Genomic DNA, 23,054 nt, shown 5'->3' with positions numbered 1-23,054 from the left:
GTGTATGGCGTGTCAAGGTGCTTGTCTCCAGCTAGGCTGTGTCTCACACAGTGATGTATTTCATGTGCGTGTTTGTGTTGTTTGTATTCTTGTAGTGTAGACCTTCTTGAAATTAGATGCCAGATGCAAGAATTGATTCAGAATGTTTGGTTGAAGTTTGCCAGACATGTCACCCTGTGTAGTATTCACTATTTAAATCTTTATCGTTCTTGAATCGTTTACCCCAAAGACTTGTGAATCTGAGTGTATACAACTTACAAGAGGAAGCGGATAAATTGTTGAACACACAAAGGTTGAAGTAGACGCAGATGTTTTATTTCCATCAGTAAACAAATAGACATTCATGTTTAAAGTTCTTGCCTCTGATTTACTATGTAAACCATGAAACTGCATGATACATTTTCTGTACAACACTTGTACAGAAAATGTATATATATATGCCTGTTTTTGTCTTCTGTCAACAATGTGCATTTTTAGCAATTCAAGTTCTAGTGGTCTTATTTATGTGTGTGTGTGTGTGTGTGTGTGTGTGTGCAATTATGCTTGAGTTCGGATCCTCAGTGTCAGACGATGTTTGGAAATGACTCCGTCGGGTTTGTAAGGGCGGACAGTTGTGGAAGAGTGACCTTTTCTTGCGAAACTTCTGCCAAACATTGGAGGGGCCAATCACTAGCGAGGGGAGTATCGTAAACACGTGCTCCCACACATATATATACAAACCAGAAGGAGTTATTTTTGGAATTCGTCCATTATGCCATGAAGCAACACCGCACAGAACAACCAGGAACACCGCACAGAACAACCAGCAACACCGCACAGAACAACCAGCAACACCGCACAGAACAACCAGCAACACCGCACAGAACAACCAGCAACACCGCACAGAACAACCAGCAACACCGCACAGAACAACCAGCAACACCGCACAGAACAACCAGCAACACCGCACAGAACAACCTACAGTGGAACCCCCCTTTTAAGACCTCCAAAAATAGTGCAATATCATATTTGATTGTATCCCTTTTATGTTTTATGTTTTATGTGTGTCGTCCTATACAATTGTTGTTATAATCGTTTACAGGCAGGCAGGGTGTGCCGAAGAAAAATTTCCATTTTTGACTCACATGCGAAGCAAAAGTGAGTCTATGTACTCACCCGAGTCGTCCGTCCGTCCGTCCGTCCGTCCGTCCGTCCGTCCGTCCGGAAAACTTTAACGTTGGATATTTCTTGGACACTATTCAGTCTATCAGTACCAAATTTGGCAAGATGGTGTATGATGACAAGGCCCCAAAAAACATACATAGCATCTTGACCTTGCTTCAAGGTCAAGGTCGCAGGGGCCATAAATGTTGCCTAAAAAACAGCTATTTTTCACATTTTTCCCATTTTCTCTGAAGTTTTTGAGATTCAATACCTCACCTATATATGATATATAGGGCAAAGTAAGCCCCATCTTTTGATACCAGTTTGGTTTACCTTGCTTCAAGGTCAAGGTCACAGGAGCTCTTCAAAGTTGGATTGTATACATATTTTGAAGTGACCTTGACCCTGAACTATGGAAGATAACTGTTTCAAACTTAAAAATTATGTGGGGCACATGTTATGCTTTCATCATGAGACACATTTGGTCACATATGATCAAGGTCAAGGTCACTTTGACCCTTATGAAATGTGACCAAAATAAGGTAGTGAACCACTAAAAGTGACCATATCTCATGGTAGAAAGAGCCAATAAGCACCATTGTACTTCCTATGTCTTGAATTAACAGCTTTGTGTTGCATGACCTTGGATGACCTTGACCTTGGGTCAAGGTCACATGTATTTTGGTAGGAAAAATGTGTAAAGCATGTGAGTCGTATGGGCTTTGCCCTTCTTGTTATGTAATATTTTAATGGACAATAAAGTGCTGTTATTGTTATTGTTATTGTATTTAAAAAGGAGGGATCGTCTTAAAATGGGGGTAATTTAAACCTTCACCGGATCACGCGTTGGACTACACAGTCTGGATGATGTGGGTCGTGTACCATCCATACTTTCTGAAGAAGGATTCAGCATAAAAAGAATGGGTCGTACACGACCCACGCCATCCGAATAGGGATAAACTCTTTACAGCCTCTTTGCAGAGCGTGGGTCGTACAGGACCCATGTTATCCGAATAAGGATAAACAACGTCATTCCTTACGTAATTCCATATGGGTCGTGGACGACCCACATCATCTGGACTGTGTAGATCAAATTATGCCATCATTTATTTTTTGGTTTACAAAGATAAACTTTTAAAAGTTGGGCAATGGTATGGTGATTGGAGATTACATGAAGTCTCAATCAAAAACTCCAAATAGTTTTAGAGATTGACGATCTTGTGAGGCTCACGGTCGTCCACGACCCACGGTGAAGGTTAAAGAGGTTAAGAACAGAAAGTCAGAAAACGAGGTCTTAATAAGGAGTGGGTCTTAAAAGGGGGGTTCCACTTCTTCTTCCTCGTTCATGGGCTTAGACTCCCGCGTTCACTCATGTTATTATCATGAGTGGAGTTATTACCACAGTCACTTCGTTGTTTAGATCATGAGTGGATTTTTACGTGTATGACCGTTTTTACCCTGCCATTCAGGCAGCATACGCCGATTTCGGGGGAGGCATGCTGGGTATTTTCGTGTTTCTATAACCCACCGAACTCTGACATGGATTACAGGATCTTTTCCGTGCGCACTTGGCCTTGTGCTTGCGTGTACACACGAAGGGGGATAAGTCACTAGCAGGTCTGCACATTAGTTAACCTGGAAGATCGGAAAAATCTCCACTCTTAACCCACCAGGCGGCAGCGACCGGGATTCAAACTCACGACCTCCCGATTAGGAGGCCGACGTCTTACCACCACGCCCGTCGCGGGGAGTTCCAATGTACTCTGATATTTGTTCAGGTCTGAACACTCAAGAGTTAGAAAACTGCAGCCTAAGTTGCTGGTATGCAGTTCACATTGAAGATTACTCTCCTCATCCACCGTCTGTCACACTGTCATAACTTTTATCTTAGAGAGACAGGCAAGAGATAGGCAAGAGATAGGCATGGGAATTAAACATTGTAAAAAAGGCTGAAAATTTGAAAGTAATAACAAAGTCGACCGCGCGACGCACCTAGCCTTACAAGGGGGGTCCGGGGGCATGCCCCCCCGGAATTTAGTTCTCTCCAAACCCAAATGGTGCAATTTGGTGTCATCTTAGCTCCAAGTTTGCCATTTAATTCAGTTTTTAGAACCATTTTTGCCTCCCCCATATTGTTTTCGGCGGAAACTTCTGCTTTTTCCGCGGAACAGAAAAACAATTCGGCAGAAATTTGCCTTTCGGCGGACAATTCCCATGCCTGATATATTATAATATATATAGAGAGAGCACATAGACCAAGGGACACAACCCATGACTGACTCAGGTGATGATGCACAATTATAAAACAAAACAAAAAGAAATACCATCCTTGCATTCAATTAATTCATGAATTGAGAAGCAATCTAGCGTTTGAAGAAAATGGTTTTCAGTGCTTTTTGTGCGTGTATGTTCTATTATGGACAAAGTAAGGAATTATACAAGAAAAAAAGTCTTTCGACTGTAACAGCAAATGCTGTTTTCATGTTTAACAAATATATATTTCATTCAAAATCATGATATGGTCCATTTCAAATTTGTGTACCAGACAGTTTAGTCAATCCTAGTTATCTCTAAAACATGAGATGTATTCACACACACACCCACACATACACCCCAGGGATAGCTACGGTGTTACGGTGCTATTATTATGCCCGCCCCAATTCAGTTAAATTCAGAGAGCTTTTTTCCACTACAAAAAAGGGTGTATTGCTAAAACTCGCAAAGTTCATGACACTTGTCATGGACTGTTTGAGAAGCGAGTAAAATTTAATTCTCTTTTAGCTTTATACTCCGCTATCTGTTTTGTGTTGTTTGTAATAGTATTTTTGTCCTTATGTTAACCCACCCATCACCCCCCCCCCCCCTCTCCCTTCCCCCCATTTCCCATAGTAAAGAAATGTATGTAATCACTTTGCACTTGTAGTGTTTTAATATGGCAATAAATTAAATCACCAAAAGAATAGATGCTTTCACCAAAAGAATTGCTTAGTTAGCAAAAGATATTCCAACAAAAAATCGGATGTTTCCACCCACAAAATAGATGCTTCTAGCAAAAAAACCGATTGATTCTACCAAAAAAAGAAATGAGACTTGCAAAAGAATTCTAAAAAAAAAAAAACGAATTATTTCAACAACAAAATAGCCACTGTCAGCAAAAAATATAAAGTTTAGTGTACTTTCAGAGACAAAATAGTGTCACTCCATATCATAATCATAATTGTACGTCCAAAGAAAGTTAAATGAAAATGATAAAATCAGTGTACAGAGCAGTCAAGATCAGTGTGTTCACTGCCTGATAAGCGCTGGTCTCGACAGCAGCTGCTTTGGGCGACCGCGCTTTCGCTTCTGGCCGATTGGGATGGTCTTGGCCTGGGCAGGGGGGTTGGTCACCTCCATGCCCATGGAATGATGACACACGTAGCACTTGAGGAACTCCGGACAGTTGCAGAAAAACTGATTGTTTTCGTCGATCGTAATCTTCCACACCGACCTCCGACATGTGGCATACTCCTCGAAGTCAGCCCAGGACGATGATTCAACCTTTTCTTCGGTCTCTCGGATGGCAGTCTTGAGCTCCTTTTCCAGGGTTGAAGATCCCACGACATTTTCAGTGTGCGATGTGGTGCTTCGGCAATCTCGGTGTGCTCTGCGGGTGCTCGTTCCATATACCAGTTCTTTACAATGTCATTCTCAACAACTCCGAGAAATCTTGACATTTCCAGCCTCTCTCTCAAAGTGTTTCACTGTGTTGGAGAATGACTATCCATTTCTTTTGTTGAAACTATATTTTTTTTTGCCTGAAGTAGTCAATCTTTTGCGTGATTATATTTTCTTTTGCCTGAGTATATTTGCTTTTGCCACTTTATTTTATTTTTTGTTCAGACAGCAATTCTTTTGGCGGATCAGAATTTTTTTGGTACTTTAATTCTTTGTCACTCAAGCCATCTTTTCTTTTGGTGAAAGCATCTATTTTGTTGGTAGAACCATCTCTTCTTTTGGTTCATTAAACGGGTGCCTTTTCTTATTAGTAGTATTAGTATTATTATTGTTATTATTATTTATTATTATTATTGTTGAATTGTTTCTTGTATTGTTTTTGCTCTCCCTCACCCCTCAACTCCCTTTTCTGTACATAGTCTGATTTCTTTTTGTTTTAGTTCCTTTTATTTGGTGTTGAATGAAATGTGTTTTTATTGTGTTTTTTAATTTTCCATGTACCCTCACGGGGTTTTATTGGAATAAAACTTGACTTGACTTGACTTGACTTGGCTAAATCACCTGTCCGGTCGACAGGGGCGAGTAAAAAATCCGCCGGGCTAGTGGAAACTGTCTTCCAACTCGCCCGGCTGGCCAGTGAAAATTCTTGTCAAGTGCAAAACTTGTGATTGAACTATTGGTTTTCAAAGTCATATAAACACTGCAAATAACCAACATGCATGAAGAACATTGCAAAATAGCAAGACAAGTAGGCACAGGAAAGTCTGCATCGCTGACCACAGTTTAGTGTCTGTCATACCACCGCTAGTGTGCAAAGAAATCTGACAGTCATCATGTTTATGTTTAGTATATATATATATATACCGGGCTAGTGAAATTTCTGGTTGGCTAGTGACTTTCATGAAGTTACTCGCTCGGTGGGCGATTTAATTATTTTTTTTTTTATAGATTCGGCCATCCCTGCACACACACACTCTCTCTCTCTCTCTCTCTCTCTCTCTCTCTCTCTCTCTCTCTCTCTCTCTCTCTCTCTCTCTCTCTCTCTCTCTCTCTCAGACAATAAAGAAATCAGCATGAACACACTCATGTTCTATTTCTTTTTATTGGATTTGGCCTTGGACCCGGAAGAAGTCGAGACCTTGAGTAGTCTGAGTGACGTGGCTTCTGAGCTTGTGGCGCGAGACACAGCCTTCTCCTCTATGCTTGCATGCAGCTGACGACTCAAGCCCTGAAACCAAGAACAAACGCTGTTACATACAATACAGTGGAACCCCCCTTTTAAGACCTCCAGATATCTGAGAAAATCAGGTCTTAAAAAGGAGGGAGTCTTAAAATAGAGGTAAATATACAAAGGCTATGATTATGAACAGAAAGTCTGAGAAAAGAGGGTCTTCAAAGACAGGAAGTCTTAAATTGGGGGTCTTAAAAGGGGGGTTCCACTGCACAACAGTACAATGGTCAATCAATCAATATGAGGCTTATATCGCGCGTATTCCATGGGTACAGTTCTAAGCGCAGGGATTTATTTATTTTGTAATTTTTTTTTATGCAATTTATATCGCGCACATATTCAAGGCGCAGGGACTTATTTATGCCGTGTGAGATGGAATTTTTTTACACAATACATCACGCATTCACATCGGCCAGCAGATCGCAGCCATTTCGGCGCATATCCTACTTTTCACGGCCTATTATTCCAAGTCACATGGGTATTTTGGTGGACATTTTTATCTATGCCTATACAATTTTGCCAGGAAAGACCCTTTTGTCAATCGTGGGATCTTTAACGTGCACACCCCAATGTAGTGTACACAAATGGACCTCGGTTTTTCGTCTCATCCGAAAGACTAACACTTGAATCCACCACCTAGGTTAGGAAAGGGGGGAGAAAATTGCTAACGCCCTGACCCAGGGTCGAACTCGCGACCTCTCGCTTCCAAGAGTAAGTGCGTTACCACTCTGCCACCCAGCCCAATGGTTCTCTGGAATGAGAATAATAAGTGATAATCTCACAGCTGAGCAATGTACCTTCAATCCCAAGACTCACAAAATATTCAGCATTCAAGTACAGTGGAACCCACATGTATATTAAGACCTCCAAACATCCAACAAAACAGGGTCTTTAAAGGGCGAGAGGCTTACATTGGAGGTGATTTTACAGTTTTCCAATTACACTTACAGAGTCTATGAGGCCAAAAAGAAAAATATGTCTGTTTCCGGTAACATCGCCGAAAAAAATAGGGTCTGTCGGTCGTTTATTTTTTATTTTGTCATATGTTAATATTTTTTTTAAAAACCTTTTTCTTATGTTTTGTTAACGTCTTTTTACGTGTTTTTTAAAAAATTTTTTAAACGCTTCCTTAGTTTACTTACAATCATTTAGCACATGTTTTTGACCTGGATATATTGAAACTAAATAAAGTATACTTGACTTCATATTTATTTTTATTTTTTAAAATTTTGTGGGTGCGAAAAGCGAAAAAAAACTGTAGGGTCGGCGCTTAAAAATAGGGTCGGTCGGGTTACCGGAAACAGACATATTTTTCTTTTTGGCCTGAACAGAACAAGAAACGTCTTAAAAAGTGGGGGGTCTGAAATTGAGGCGTCTTATAAGAGGGGGGGGGGGGGGGGGGGGGTCCACTGTACGCAAAAGGGGAAACCTCAATTTTGACTAAGGCCTAAAAAAAAAAATAGGTGTGGTTACCGTAACCCGACCTACCCTATTTTTAGGGGCCGACCCTATAACTTTTTATTACATTTGTCAAAAAAACACCAAAAAACCCCAAGAAAACGAGTGCAGAAAACGCAATGAAAGCAAAAGCGCTCGAGTCGCACACTTATTTCCCTGTCAAGTAGGTTTAATTTGTACACATTAGAAAAAAAAGTTTTAAAAAAAAGTGATTGCCTACCTTCCTACCCTATTTTTTTTGGCTATGTTACCGTAACCACACCTACTTTTTTTGTGGCCTAATCACTGATGAGGGCAGTTAGACACACAGTTTACCTGTTTCCATTTTGCCGCTTCGACCAGCCTGGCTTTCTTTGGGGCAATGGTTGTGGGTCCTGCAAAGGAGCATTGACAAATTCACAATCACAATAGACCATAATTATTCGATATCATATTCCAAGCTCTAACATTGTGTGTCAACAGTCCACCAATAACTTGATTAAGTTTTGTTCCAATGCATCATTACATGCAAATAACTTTACAGCATTAATCACATTTCATGGTCAAAACTTTAGTTTTTCAACAGAATTTTGCCTCAGTTTCAATCCACTTCAACAGTTCTCTCTGTCTATAAAGTTTAGTACCTAGCTTGCAACGTATTCCTTGAATTTGGGGACTTTGTAATTGTAAATGTTAATTTTAGTTTTTATTAACCAACACTTCTTTCAGTTTCAGTCAGACTTCACTAAGAGGTGAATCGAAGAGCTAGAAAATGTCAAAAGAGCACATGGCTACTTGCACTCACAGGGAATAAGCAATAGACCGAAATGGTGTCGATGGCATACTCATACTCCTAGTCATTCAATTTACAGTAACTTGAGTAAGTTACACATTTTCCAAGATCATGAAGATCACCTGCTGAAGCGTGCTGCTTCGCGTGATACTTGATTTCGTGAGTCGATTGCATTAAACAGAAAAGCAGAAACTTACCTTTCCGTAATACTTGCTTCTTCTGTTGCTTTTGTTTCTGTTTTACCCCTTTTGGGAGCTGAACCTTTATCTTCGTCTTTCCTTGAGGCATGGTTCTTCGCGTGGATTATGATACTTTTGTTTACTTCCGGTTGTGGCAAGGACAGCCACTCTAACACAAATTTCAATTGAATAAGTGTTATCTCCCTTACCTAGCAGACGATTTCTTTTTCAAAGCTGAAGAAAACAATGACATAAAAGCTGTTTGACGACGTTATGATTAAAAAAGAGAAAGAGGAGGAAACTCGTGTACATTTCAAAGAATTGGGCTAACCAAAGCATTAGAGAAAATGCGGTAGCATGGATAGGCAGTACGATACATCCGCGATACGTGATGTAAGCGAAAGAAGTCTGAATTTATTTTGCCAGTTTGGCAAAAGCTAGCCTATATCATAATTTCTGATTTACCCAAGGAAATATTTCATTTTGAAAGTACTCAACAAGACTTTCTTCTCAACCCGACCACAGTAGTCCCCACCACAACATGTGAACTGCGCTGTTGAGGGAAAACATCCTGGTTGAATCATGCTCTCGTGTTAAGGTCGAGGTCATTGAGAGTTCAATGCAGACGACACGAGTTACTGTCGAGCTGTAAACATGGGGGCTCTCTGCTCCTGCTTCTGCGAATCGGTGAGGAGCTTTCCTTTTATATCAAATATATTGGTTATAAGGCCATGTAGTTTCCACGGTTTACGTCTCCAAACATTTGATTGATTTTTGAAAAACCAAACATGATCGACACACAGTAGGTCTCGGGACGAGTCTTGTGACTTATCAAGGGAAGTAATCCATTCTAAGTGTTGTACACCCTCAACAAAGCTCAAGCAAGATTGCGGTTACGTACACATATTGGAACTAATCTAGACGGTTTGGGTATCCATTATCAAACTTGATCGTTTTGGTAAACGTTCTGCAGCGAAAATACAACAACACGTTGGATCTACTTTCAGTTTTATCGCCGAAGTAACTCAGTGACGAGCCCGGCTGCAGCGGGTCGCGATTGAGTCAAGTCATTCGCGGCATAGCGTTCTCGACAATTCAGCTTTTATTGTAGCGTGTAAATGATAAATTTATGTTTGACCCAAACTTACACGATCCTGTAACATGTGGTATGTCTGACAGTTATTATGTGTCAAGCATTTCAAACAGCAACTCTTCCGCATTTACTGAGTGAGTCGAAGGGTTTAAGAGCAGTTGCCTCCCTTGGTCGCTTTCTCGCCTGAAAGACAAGTGCAAGTGGTGCTCCATTTCGCGACCCGTCACTGATCATACAGGCAGGTGAACAGACAGACAGACACACACACACAAACACACACACACGCACACGTACGTACACACACACACACACCCGGCGTACACACGCACACACACACGCACACGTACGTACACACACACACACACCCGGCGTACACACGCACACACACACACACACACACACTGACACACACGCACACACACACACATAGCTCCAGACTCCTATATAACTTCATATTTTTTATTTGAGAGAACAAAGGCGATCTGTATCATTATTCACCTGTAGTGGTGCTCTGGGATCTGTCAAAACTGTCCGAGGCTATAAGCAGTAAAGAAAACATGCCGAGATGGTACGCTCCTTGTCATGATTGTGCCGGTAGTATGAAGTTTCCCTTCATCAAGAAAACATGCTGAGATGGTACGCCCCTTGTCATGATTGTACCGGTAGTATGATGTTTCTCTTCATCAAGAAAACATGCTAAGATGGTACGCCCCTTGTCATGATTGTACCGGTAGTATGGTGTTTCCCTTCACCACTGAAGAAAACATGCTGAGATGGTACGCCCCTTGTCATGATTGTACCGGTAGTATGGTGTTTCCCTTCACCACTGAAGAAAACATGCTGAGATGGTACGCTCCTTGTCATGATTGTACCGGTAGTACGGTGTTTCCCTTCATCAGTCAAGAAAACATGCTGAGATGGTACGCTCCTTGTCATGCTTGTACCGGTAGTATGGTGTTTCCCTTCACCAAGAAAACATGCTGAGCCGGATGGTACGCTCCTTGTCATGATTGTACCGGTAGTATGGTGTTTCCCTTCACCACTGAAGAAAACATGCTGAGATGGTACGCTCCTTGTCATGATTGTACCGGTAGTACGGAGTTTCCCTTCATCAAGAAAACATGCTGAGATGGTACGCCCCTTGTCATGATTATACCGGTAGTATCAAGAAAACATGCTGAGATGGTACGCTCCTTGTCATGATTGTACCGGTAGTATGATGTTTCTCTTCATCAAGAAAACATGCTAAGATGGTACGCCCCTTGTCATGATTGTACCGGTAGTACGGTGTTTCCCTTCATCAGTCAAGAAAACATGCTGAGATGGTACGCTCCTTGTCATGCTTGTACCGGTGGCCGGTATGGTGTTTCCCTTCATCGCGGCTACGGATTAGACGAACTCCGAAAATAACTTTGTCGGGTTTATGTGGGTCATGAATACATTTGCTTTAATTAACTGAGGCAAGTTTTCTACACGTGTTCTATGTCACGTGACGTCACTGACACTCTTCGCTAGTGACTGGCCCGTCAGTAATGTCACGTAGAAAAGTTTGACTCACCAAAAGCACGATTGAGTAGGCTATTCACTCATTGACAACTAATATTAACTCAAACACCGTCTGATGCAGGAAGAATACCGGTTCGAACCCGAAAACGCCTGACAATGATTTGACTTCAGCCGGTTTTTCTGTATATCGTTGCATCAGTCTCAAATAAACATAATTATGTTCGTCCTCACAGAATGATGAACCGACTCACAGAACCCCACTACTGACTGGGGGACAGAACAAACCAGTGACGTCACAGCACGTGCCGTCATACGTCAAAACGTCATCTACGACGTCACAATCAGCTGTCACCCAGCCTCCGCCCCCCTCTGCTCGTCAACACAGACCCGAAGCTTTGAAAGAACAGGATTTTGGTCAGTTAATGTTTATTGAGGCCTAAATGATATTTGGATGTGTGTATGAGTGGTGGGGAAGGGGGGGGGGGGGGTGCGGCACATGCGCGCTCGTATCGAACGCAAGATACGCAATGTCCCCGCGGAATTCCGGCTGGGATTCCGCGCGGACTTTTGAGCCTTTTCGTCGTTGATTGGTCAAAAATTCCGGCCGAACTTTTATTGTCCTCGCGCAATTCCGGCTTTCGAGCTATTCTGTACTCACTAAAAACATGGAATGGGAATTTACTGGACACTCATATGTAATTGCTTTGAAATCAAGGGCGACGCGGACATTAAAAGTTCGGGCGGAATTTCTGACCAATCAACGACGAGAAAAGCTCAGAAGTCCGCGCGGAATTCCGGCCGGAATTCCGCGGGGACATTGCGTATCTCAGGGCCGGACCAAATGAGTTGTAAGGGGGGGGGGGGGGTTCCTCCTTTTTTGGGGGGGCAAATCAGCGAAATGGCGAAGCCACAAGCGCGCGCCTGCTTGAACTAGGGGGGTCCGGGGGCATGCTCCCCCGAAAATTGTTTGAAAAACGGTTAAAATCTGTGCAATCTGGTGCATTCTGGGCCTTGTTTTGAGGGTTAAGAGCAGCATTGTTTTGGTGCTAAAACTGGTAAAAAAAAACAACACTCAAAGCAAGGTACATGCTTTTTCCAGGGGTGGGGTTCCGGAACCCCTGGAACCCCCCCCCCCTGGGTCCGGCCCTGTATCTGGCGTTCCATAATACACACACACACATAGTGTGTTTATGTGTGTGTGTACGTGTATATGTGTGACTGTGCGTTTATGTGTGTGTGTGTGTGTGTGTGTGTGTGTGTGTGTGTGTGTGTGTGTGTGTGTGTAAAATGAGAGTGAGCGTCAGTAGACACCTTTTTTGCTTTGTTTAACCTTGTCTTTCTTCTTGTTCTTGTCGGTGTAGTGGTGGTTATTGTCACTTTGTTTGTGTTGTTTTTACTATTGTCTTAGAGGTTTTTTTTAATTTGATCTATGTCAAAAGCAAATCGTTACTTCTTTTCCGCTGATTGGAGGAATTATTTTTAAAGGAAAAACCTTTTAAATGGGATCAGCTAATAAGTAACAAATACTCGTATGATGTAAAGACAGCGAATTCATTCGAGTTTTCTATCTTTTTCCTTACACATCGCTCCTACCCTCGTTAATTATACTGTTTCTGTACGATTGGTATTGCAGTGACGTCACTGGATCACGTGGCACCTGTCAGCCTCCATCAGCTCCCTGCCCAACTGGCCGCTCTCAACAAGACATTCCAGGTAAAATCAATCAATCAATCAGTCAATATGTGTGTTTGTGTGTGTGTGTGTGTGTGTTTGTGTATGTGTGTATATGTGTGTGTGTGTGTGTGTGTGTGTGTGTGTGTGTGTGTTACTAGTTGCATTATTTGTAAAGCTGACCTACTGCAAGCTAAAGATTAAAATCGGAAGTGAAATTTTTATTTTGTTCCAAAGGAGCTGCAGGGTTGGAACTAGTGTGTTAGAGGGAGGTGGCAACCAAAATGAGGCAAGGGTATTGGGGGCTGCAAGGGCGGAGCAGTTAAGCCAGAGGGGGGCGGGGGGGGGGGGGGGGGGGAGGTTACAACCTGGGGTCCAGAGGTAGACCCCTTGCGGGGGTACATGGGCAAGGCCCCGTTGGGGGGTCTTTGCCCCCCAGACGCTGAAGAGTTTTAGCTATTTTATGAAAAATGTATGGCTTATCCTTGATTTTAAACATGATCAACTGGTGTCAGCAGCCACTCATTATTTCTTTTAAAGTTAGTATTCATTTTTTTACATTTTTTTGACAGCGGGGGGGGGGGGGGGGGGGGTTCCGGAACCCCTGTAACCCCCCCACCTCCCCCCCCCCCATCCTATTTTCGGTCTCACCTTGAGAAAAAGGTACATTTGCCGACTAAGTGGTTTGGAGTGGTGGGATGGGGGGCTACCGGAACCAAGGACCCCCCTAGATCCATGCCTCAGCCGTCTGGTATAATTATACAGCTGTTGTCATCAACCGTCACTGATCCGGCAATATCGTTGCCGATTTAGCCCTCTAGTTGTCCTTGGACGGAAAGTTGATGACGGGCCTCCCTCTGTCTTTCCCATTGTTGAAAAGGCCCCTGTCAAGTTGAAACAAATACGGGACACAGTGGAACTCATTGTGATATTCCCCAATGAAAGACTCCTTATGAAGACTTTTTTCTCTCTCAGGTTTTTTGTTTATAAAGCCTGTCATTAATTTGGCGAAGATCACTTCGCGAAGCTTTGGCACTGAATGTTCTGTAAAAAGACTTTGGCACTGAATGTTCTGTAAAAAGACTTTGGCACTGAATGTTCTGTAAAAAGACTTAGCAAAGTCTTGGCGAAGTCAACACCGGGCTCAATTAAGACAGGCATTAACCTTAGTAAATATGCCCCCATTTTAAAACTCGTTAAGACCTGATTTTCTCAGAAGTTTGGAGGTCTTAAAAGGGGGGTTCTACTGTCCCAGCTGTGTCGTTGTTGTGGCGTTGAAGGCTAATGAGTCCCGACTGAGTGTAACCATGTTTGACGCTGACAGGAGTGACGGACAGTGCATCGATAGAGCTCAGCACGAAGTCCCCTCATGCTTGACAGCACGTGACGCGAACCTCACCACTGACAACCAAAGCTGCGCGACTTATACCGGGCTTTTCCAAACACTGTCACACACTGTCATTGTCAGTGGGAGCAATCAGCAACTAAGTCTGGTGGTTTCAATGACGTCCACAGGTTATGTCGACTGATGTCATGACGTTAACTGATGACATTGACTGATGACGTTAACTGATGACTTTGACTGGTGACATCGACTGATGATGTTGAATGATGACGTTGACTGATGACGTTGACAGATGACGTTCACTGGTGATGTTTGACTGATGATGTTTGACTGATGACGTTTACTGATGACGTTCACTGATGATGTCGACTGATGACGTTTACTGATGACGTTCACTGATGATGTCGACTGATGACGTGCTCTGATGACTTTCACTGATGATGTCGACTGATGACGTCCACTGATAAGGCGTCCGCCCCGTGATCGGGAGGTCGTGGGTTCGAACCCCGGCCGGGTCTTACCTAAGACTTTAAAATTGGCAATCTAGTGGCTGCTCCGCCTGGCGTCTGGCATTATGGGGTTAGTGCTAGGACTGGTTGGTCCGGTGTCAGAATAATGTGACTGGGTGAGACATGAAGCCTGTGCTGCGACTTCTGTCTTGTGTGTGGCGCACGTTATATGTCAAAGCAGCACCGCCCTGATATGGCTCTTCGTGGTCGGCTGGGCGTTAAGCAAACAAACAACAACAACGTCCACTGATGACTTTCACTGATGGTGTTGACTCTATGACGTTCACTAAAGACGTTGATGTTCACTGATGACGTCGACTGCTGATGTTCGCTAACGGTTTTATCTGTTGCCAGGACCACGCCAAACTGTACAATGAGCAGCACGACCACTTCAAACAGCTCCGCCAGGCGGTCAACGACTTCAAGGCCAAGTTCGTGGCCGACACGTCCGGCATACCGGTCATGGCCGACTGCTTGAGGATCCTGGCCGATAGATGCGGTAAGATGTGATAGTTGTTGTACTTGCTTTGTATACCGGTCATGGCCGACTGCTTGAGGATCCTGGCCGATAGATGCGGTAAGATGTGATAGTTGTTGTACTTGCTTTGTATACCGGTCATGGCCGACTGCTTGAAGATCCTGGCCGATAGATGCGGTAAGCTGCAATAGTTGTTTAACTTGCTTTTGTATACCGGTCATGGCCACCTGCTTGAGGATCCTGGCCGATAGATGCGGTAAGATGTGATAGCTGCTGAGTTGGTGGTGGTTGTTTGTTGCCGACAGATAAAGTAAAACATCAAACACCGGTGAAAACTGTCACCATTTTCGAGAGCAAGGCTGTGGCCGTGTGTTCGGTATGCATGGTCTTATCTCTCGTACAGTAGTCGCTCCAATGAATGAATACATCCGTCAGGTTTTAAATATTGCAGTTAAATCTAGCACGTGTATCCCCTACTCGTCAAATACTTTAAATAGCAAGTCTGTTAAGTCGGTTTGGCAAGAATTCAATGAAGGCAACTTCTCACCGATTTCAATGCCTCAGCGGTCAATTCTTATTTTTTTTGTAGACTTTGAAAGTGTCATCCCAAGACTGCAATGGTCTATTGATTGCAGGTGGGGCGACTCTGACAGCGAAGAGAGAGAAGCGCTGCATACAGCTGCAATACGACGCAAGGGAGGTGTCTGAGAAGTGCACGGGGCTACCGGAAGACACGTTAGAAGCCCTGGAACTCTACAACAAGATTAACCGCCAGGTCAAGTCCATCCTGGACAAGTCTCCCCAGGTCAGCCGCTCTCTGGAACTTGTTCTTGAAGAGGAGCACAACCTCAAGAAGGAAGTCACCAAAGCCGACCTCTCCAACACCGATGGCCCAGAAGCTCTTCGTCGGTGTACGGAGAACATCAACAGGCTGAGGAAGCTGCCTGGGTTTATCGAGACCATCCAGAAATACACCGAGAAGAGCTTCAAAGAGGTCCTGGAAGGCTCCAAGGTTTTGTTGAAGGAGATTGGCACTGAGGTTGCGTAACTGAAACGATGATTTTCTCTCTCTCTCAGTAATTCAATGTATACCATTTGTTTGAAAGGTCAAAGAGTTTGCGTATTTGGCGCGTTGTTTGTTTGGTATCTACATGCTATTTGTTTGTATGATGATTGAAGGGTTCAAGAGTTTGCGTAATTTGTGCTATGTTTGTTTGGCAGTTGCAGGATTTGTTTGTTCGCTAACAGAAGGGTCTAAGAGTTTGTGTAATTGGTGTAGTTTTTGTATGGTTGTTTGTTTCTTTTTGTGTGTGTCATTGTTTATTGCTGACTATTCAGAAATGCACGACAAAAATCTATAAGAACATTCTGGAAGACTACAAGGTTCTGTAAAAAGAAAATGGCACTGAAGTTGCGTAATAATTTTATTGATTTTTTGGCTTGATGACTGAATTTTTTTCCCAAGAGTTTGCGTGATTGGTACTGTGTTTGTTTGTTGGTTTTTGAAATTGAAATTGAAAAATACCTAGAACAACTTCACGATGATCCTAATAAGCTCCAAGGTTCTGTCGAATGAGACTGGAACTGAGGTTGTGTAACTGATTTGTTTGCTTGTTGATTGAATTTTTTGTCCAAGAGTCTGCGTAATTGGTACAGTGTTTGTTTGTTGGTTTTTGAAATTATTATTTGAAGACCATCTAGAAAAACACCTAGAACAACTTCACGATGATCCTTATAGGCTGCAAGGTTCTGTTGAAGAGATTGGCACTGAGGTTGCGTAATGGGTGCACTGTTTGTTTGTTTGTTTGTTTGGTTGGTTGCATGGTTTGTTTCTGTCTGACTTTCTTTTGTAGTTGATTGAAGTCCACCCAGCTTTGCAGGGAGAAAAGCTTTAACGAGATTCTGGAAGGGTCGAATGTTTTGTTGAAGAGAATGGCAGTAAGGTTGCGTAATTATTGCGATGTTTGATAGGTGGTTGCATGGTTTGTTTGTACGTGGATAGAAGGGTACAGGAGTTTGTGTAACTGGTAAAGTATTTGTCTTGTAGAACTAGTGTGCCTGTTGGAACTGTTGTAACTGGTACTGTATTTGTCTTGTAGAACTAGTGTGCCTGTTGGAACTGTTGGAACTGGTACTGTATTTGTCTTGTAGAACTAGTGTGCCTGTTGGAACTGTTGTAACTGGTACTGTATTTGTCTTGTAGAACTAGTGTGCCTGTTGGAACTGTTGTAACTGGTACTGTATTTGTCTTGTAGAACTAGTGTGCCTGTTGGAACTGTTGTAACTGGTACCGTACTTGTCTTGTAGAACTAGTGTGCCTGTTGTAACTGTTGTAACTGGTACTGTATTTGTCTTGCAGAACTAGTGTGCCTGTTGGAACTGTTGTAACTGGTACCGTACTTGTCTTGTAGAACTAGTGTGCCTGTTGTAACTGTTGTAACTGGTACTGTATTTGTCTTGTAGAACTAGTGTGCCTGTTGGAACTGTTGTAACTGGTACTGTATTTGTCTTGTAGAACTAGTGTGCCTGTTGGAACTGTTGTAACTGGTACTGTATTTGTCTTGTAGAACTAGTGTGCCTGTTGGAACTGTTGTAACTGGTACTGTATTTGTCTTGTAGAACTAGTGTGCCTGTTGGAACTGTTGTAACTGGTACTGTATTTGTCTTGTAGAACTAGTGTGCCTGTTGGAACTGTTGTAACTGGTACCGTACTTGTCTTGTAGAACTAGTGTGCCTGTTGGAACTGTTGTAACTGGTACTGTATTTGTCTTGTAGAACTAGTGTGCCTGTTGGAACTGTTGTAACTGGTACTGTATTTGTCTTGTAGAACTAGTGTGCCTGTTTGTTTGTTGATCGAAGACCAACCTGAAATACACGGAGAAGATCTTTAGAAGGCAATGGAAGGCTCTAAAGTTACGCTGAAAGAGAATGGCAGTGACGCTGTGTAAATGTGTGTTTGTCTGTTGATGGAAAGCTCCAAGGTTTTTCTGAAAGAGAATGGCAGTGACGCTGTGTAAATGTGTGTCTGTCTGTTGATGGAAAGCTCCAAAGTTTTTCTGAAAGAGAATGGCAGTGACGCTGTGTAAATGTGTGTTTGTCTGTTGATGGAAAGCTTCCAGGTTTTTCTGAAAGAGAATGGCAGTGACGCTGTGTAAATGTGTGTCTGTCTGTTGATGGAAAGCTCCAAAGTTTCGCTGAAAGAGAATGGCAGTGACGCTGTGTAAATGTGTGTTTGTCTGTCGATGGAAAGCTCCAAGGTTTTTCTGAAAGAGAATGGCAGTGACGCTGTGTAAATGTGTGTCTGTCTGTTGATGGAAAGCTCCAAAGTTTCGCTGAAAGAGAATGGCAGTGACGCTGTGTAAATGTGTGTCTGTCTGTTGATGGAAAGCTCCAAAGTTTCGCTGAAAGAGAATGGCAGTGACGCTGTGTAAATGTGTGTTTGTCTGTTGATGGAAAGCTCCAAGGTTTCGCTGAAAGAGAATGGCAGTGACGCTGTGTAAATGTGTGTTTGTCTGTTGATGGAAAGCTCCAAAGTTTCGCTGAAAGAGATTGGCAGTGACGCTGTGTAAATGTGTGTTTGTCTGTTGATGGAAAGCTCCAAGGTTTTTCTGAAAGAGAATGGCAGTGACGCTGTGTAAATGTGTGTCTGTCTGTTGATGGAAAGCTCCAAAGTTTCGCTGAAAGAGAATGGCAGTGACGCTGTGTAAATGTGTGTTTGTCTGTTGATGGAAAGCTCCAAGGTTTTTCTGAAAGAGAATGGCAGTGACGCTGTGTAAATGTGTGTCTGTCTGTTGATGGAAAGCTCCAAAGTTTCGCTGAAAGAGAATGGCAGTGACGCTGTGTAAATGTGTGTTTGTCTGTCGATGGAAGAGTCCAAGGCTTAGTTGAAAAAAAATTGAACATTAGAGTATAAAACGTTCTGTTTTTGTTTTGTTGTTGTTTTTGTTTGTTTGGCAGTCTGATTGTTTGGCAGTCTGTTTATTTGGCAATGTTATTAAGGGAAGTTTACATGTCGTGAATTTGGCGATTGAATGTCTCGGTTTTAGCATGTGTGTCTTTTGTGTTATATTTACTTTCGCATTTATACGCATGTACGTATTCCTGGTTTCTTGTTTTGTAATGCACGTGGAGATGTAAACCATATCTTTCTGGTGATGCCCTAGCGCGACGAACTAAACTAATGTTAACAACTGTTAGGAGAGAAAAAAGTCGTTCTGGACAAAGTACGTTTTTTCTGTGAATGAAGGGAGAGAAGGTGTGTCATTTTGTTGTTATAGGCATAGACTTTTCGGTGTGAGTTTTATGGAATGTTGACACTTATATACATAGAGAATACTACATGGCTTCCTGTGTGATACCAGTTTTACACGAGTTGTGTTTTTAAATATTGAACTGCGAGCGAAAGCATTATGATGACCTTCTGTGCTCTCAGCAAGGACATATCGCTTCAGAAAAACTGATGAATCCATTGTTGTTTTGACCATCGTAATCAACGAAGTTTACACTGAGCGAGTTTGTTTTCACTGTAAGCGAGGTTTTATTTTAAGCGGAATTTTACTGTAGGCGAAGGTTTACTGTAAAAGGAGTTTTACTGTAAGCGTTTTTTTTATACTGTAGGCGAGGTTTCACTTTAAGCGAGGTTTTACTGTGCGGGTCCCACTTTCGGCAATTTAACTCCTATTGAAATCCGGAGCACCCCACTGGGTCTATTATGCGCATGATGATTTGTGAAGTTCGGCCTCTGTACCTTTTTAATTTTCCTTGGCGAGTTAGAGAGAAATCAGACTTCCGGCGTCAGGTGCATTTTTTATGTTGCTTTATAACATGTGTTTTTTGGGGGGCCCGGGTAGCTCAGGTGGTAGAGCACTGGACTTGTGATCGAAAGGTCGCTGGTTCGAATCCGGGCCGGGACGGACACGGGTCAACTTTATGTGCAGACCCTCTCCCACCCCCGTGTCACCACAATGGCACGTTAAAGATCTTGGTCATTCTACCATAAGTGCAGATGGCTGATACCACCTAAACACGCATACATCAAAAGCCGTGAGGGCGTAAAAACTCGAATCGTATAAACCAATTCATGTCCAATATAGGCAATTTAGACCTGACGGACAATAAGCCCCTTCAAATTGACTTTTTTGTGTTTTATATACATATAAGTTTTCAAGACAGGGTTACGGATTCTGATGCTGTTTCTGTTTACATGCTCGCATTCTATGTGTACGGATTTTGGTGTATTCGTTGATATAAGTCCCGTTGTTTTATCTGGGGGTTTTCAGCATAAGTCGTGTGCTTTTAACAATTTCGTCTTTATTCTTGTTACATACTGCTGCGAATTTGGTATAATACGTTCTTTTATGGAAGAGTTATTCTATACATAATCCTGTACCTATTGTTTTGTATATCCATGTATAAAGTCCATGTATACATAGCCATAGGGTTGAGTATTTTTGTCCAATTCTGCTGATCATGTTGATCTCATATTAACTTGTCTTCAAACAAATTGCGCGATGTATAATCAGTTTTATGACAGCTGTCCATTCAACGAACGAGAGTACTCTTGCTATTCATATTAATCAGAGCTAAGGGTTACTTCGTGTGCCTGCATACATGTGTGTGTGTGTGTGTGTGTGTGTGTGTGTGTGTGTGTGTGTGTTTGTGTGTGTGTGTGTAAGTGTTTGTGTGTGTGTTTGTGTGTGTGTGTGTGTGTGTGTGTGAAACAGAGAGAGAGACAGAGAGAGAGACAGCTACAGAGAGAGAGAGAGAGACAGAGAGAGACAGAGAGACAGAGAGAGAGAGAGAGAGAGAGAGAGAGAGAGAAAGAGAGCAAGCAAGCGAGGAATCCTACTGAAACATATCATGTAATTTGTATTAAACTCTAACTCTGTGTGTAAAGGCAATTTTAGTGAAATGTTTGTGCTCATTGATCAATATCCGCCGGAAGCAGCATATAATGACAATATTCCAAAATGTAGACCACTTTGTGCCTTTTAAGTTTCAGCATTAAAAAATCTGTATATTGAATAATTACGCGCGAGTGAGTGTGTGTGTGTGTGTGTGTGTGTGCATGTGCGTGCGTGTGTGTGTGTGTGTGTGTGTGTGTGTGTGAGAGAGAGAGAGAGAGAGAGAGAGAGAGAGAGAGAGAGAGAGAGAGATGCATGCTACATGAAATGCATTTCTGCATCTCCCCCCCCCCCCCCCCGCGTCTCTCTCTGTCTCTCTGTGTGAATGTCTATCAATGTGTTTGTGTCTCCCCCCCCCCCCCCCCCCACGGGTTAGGGGGAAGAATTTACCCGATGCTCCCCAGCATGTCGTAAGAGGCGACTAACGGATTCTGTTTCTCCTTTTACCCTTGTTAAGTGTTTCTTGTATAGAATATAGTCAATGTTTGTAAAGATTTTAGTCAAGCAGTATGTAAGAAATGTTAAGTCCTTTGTACTGGAAACTTGCATTCTCCCAGTAAGGTAATATATTGTACTACGTTGCAAGCCCCTGGAGCAATTTTTGGCTCACGTAAGTGTAGCCTATGCGATGCTAAACTTTGTCTGTCTGTGCGTGCGTGCGTATGTATGTATGTATGTATGTATGTATGTATGTATGTATGTATGTATGTATGTATGTATGTATGTATGTATGTATGTATGTATGTATGTATGTATGTATGTATGTATGTATGTATGTATGTATGTATGAATGTATGTATGAATGTATGTATGTATGTATGTATGTATGTCTGTGGTAGAAACTTTAACATTTGACTAAACACCGAAATACTTATTTCACCTGGTTATTTTTCAAGCACCATCTTCAAAATATTGAAGCAATGATCAACATTGTGTCGGCATGTGTGTAGTTAAAGCGTGTATCCAAAGAAAACGGGTGGTGGTTTTTTTTGAAGGGGTACAAGCAGTTGACTGGTTTGTATCGTGTGTGGTATGTAGACCAGGTCAGGTGCCCGTCAAGACCAGGTCAGGGGTCGCGCGAAGGATTATGGTATACATAGATTCACTTCTCCAGTTCTCACCTCTGCATTCGCCGATTCGGGGAAGACGATTTCATGTTGTTCGGTTTCTAAGCTCCAGAAAAGTAAATAAAGAAGATACCAAAGGGAGATTTCGCCGTATCCCGGTAAGTACAGAGACAGATCTAGTGTCTCCCACTCTGATAACGTGTCACCTACTGTTAATCCGTTTTTTTATTTTTTATTTTTTTTATTTCAGCAGACACGGATGTCAAACACAGTGCTAGGCAGACACCTCTAGTGAAATGCGTTGATCTAAAGTGCCTGTAGTGTTTGGATGTCTTTAATTGTTCGTGGTTCGATTTATGTGAATTTTCAAGACTTGCAGTAGAGTCTCAAGTTAAGTTTACTCTGCCCGAAAAAAACTGTCCACCATTTACTTGAACATGCAGATATAAGGAAACGGAATGAATCTGTTCTCAAAGTCAAAATGATCACGATTTTTTCCTCAGATTCAAAACATGCACTGTCATGGTTTTGTCTGTTAGTAATTTAGTAAGTCTTACCTTGCAACAACTTCCTTGAACTTGAAAGACAGTTTTTGAATGCTAGATCTGTATCGCGTTTCATTCCAGACTCGATCCTCTCTTTGATTGTACTGTTTGCTGTTTACGCACTATCATGATTCGCTATGTAACGTTTGGTAAGCTTACATTGCAACAGCTTTCTTGTCGGCTTTGTTGGCATTTTCTTTCAAAGCAGTACAACGTAAGATTAGATTCTTTCGGACAGAAGGTAGAATGCGAGTTTTGAGACAACGACAGTCGTCCAAAGAAAGCTTGCTGTGGCATTTGTTTGTAAATAATGGTAAGGGAGACTGGGGCAGGGTGGGACTTTTTTAATTTTTTTTAATCAATTGCAATTTTCTAACACCTAATTTTCAAAATAAACACAAATACGATCTTTTTATAAACTTTATTGAACTAAAAAC

General features: G+C 42.4%; 2 protein-coding genes and 1 long non-coding RNA gene across 4 annotated transcripts in view; 1 reads left to right on the top strand and 2 right to left on the bottom strand.

Moving 5' to 3' along the window:
* The window catches only part of LOC138975188 (uncharacterized), a 214,262-nt gene that overhangs the window by 176,107 nt on the left and 15,101 nt on the right, over positions 1-23,054 (bottom strand). The window lies entirely within an intron of this gene.
* Positions 5,947-9,113, bottom strand: LOC138975156 (UPF0390 protein zgc136864-like). 2 transcript variants are annotated; one of them, XM_070347821.1, is made up of 4 exons: positions 8,966-9,113; positions 8,519-8,669; positions 7,865-7,923; positions 5,947-6,088 (listed from the first exon to the last, which is right to left on the bottom strand). In XM_070347821.1, exons 2-4 carry the CDS (start codon positions 8,607-8,609, stop codon positions 5,951-5,953), a joined length of 288 nt encoding a protein of 95 aa, XP_070203922.1. In that variant the 5' UTR covers positions 8,610-8,669; positions 8,966-9,113; the 3' UTR covers positions 5,947-5,950. The 2 variants fall into 2 exon arrangements, with proteins under 2 accessions (XP_070203922.1, XP_070203921.1); XM_070347820.1 differs by having other exon boundaries at positions 9,036-9,099.
* On the top strand, positions 9,054-21,132 carry LOC138975155 (uncharacterized). Its single transcript, XM_070347818.1, has 5 exons — positions 9,054-9,187; positions 11,333-11,513; positions 12,733-12,812; positions 14,979-15,123; positions 15,738-21,132. The coding sequence occupies exons 1-5, from the start codon at positions 9,155-9,157 to the stop codon at positions 16,148-16,150; spliced, it is 852 nt and encodes a 283-aa protein (XP_070203919.1). The 5' UTR covers positions 9,054-9,154; the 3' UTR covers positions 16,151-21,132.

The sequence above is a fragment of the Littorina saxatilis genome, linkage group LG9 (assembly GCF_037325665.1).
Source record: "Littorina saxatilis isolate snail1 linkage group LG9, US_GU_Lsax_2.0, whole genome shotgun sequence".
NCBI lineage: Eukaryota > Metazoa > Mollusca > Gastropoda > Littorinimorpha > Littorinidae > Littorina > Littorina saxatilis.
This window is presented reverse-complemented; position numbering and strand designations above follow the sequence as displayed.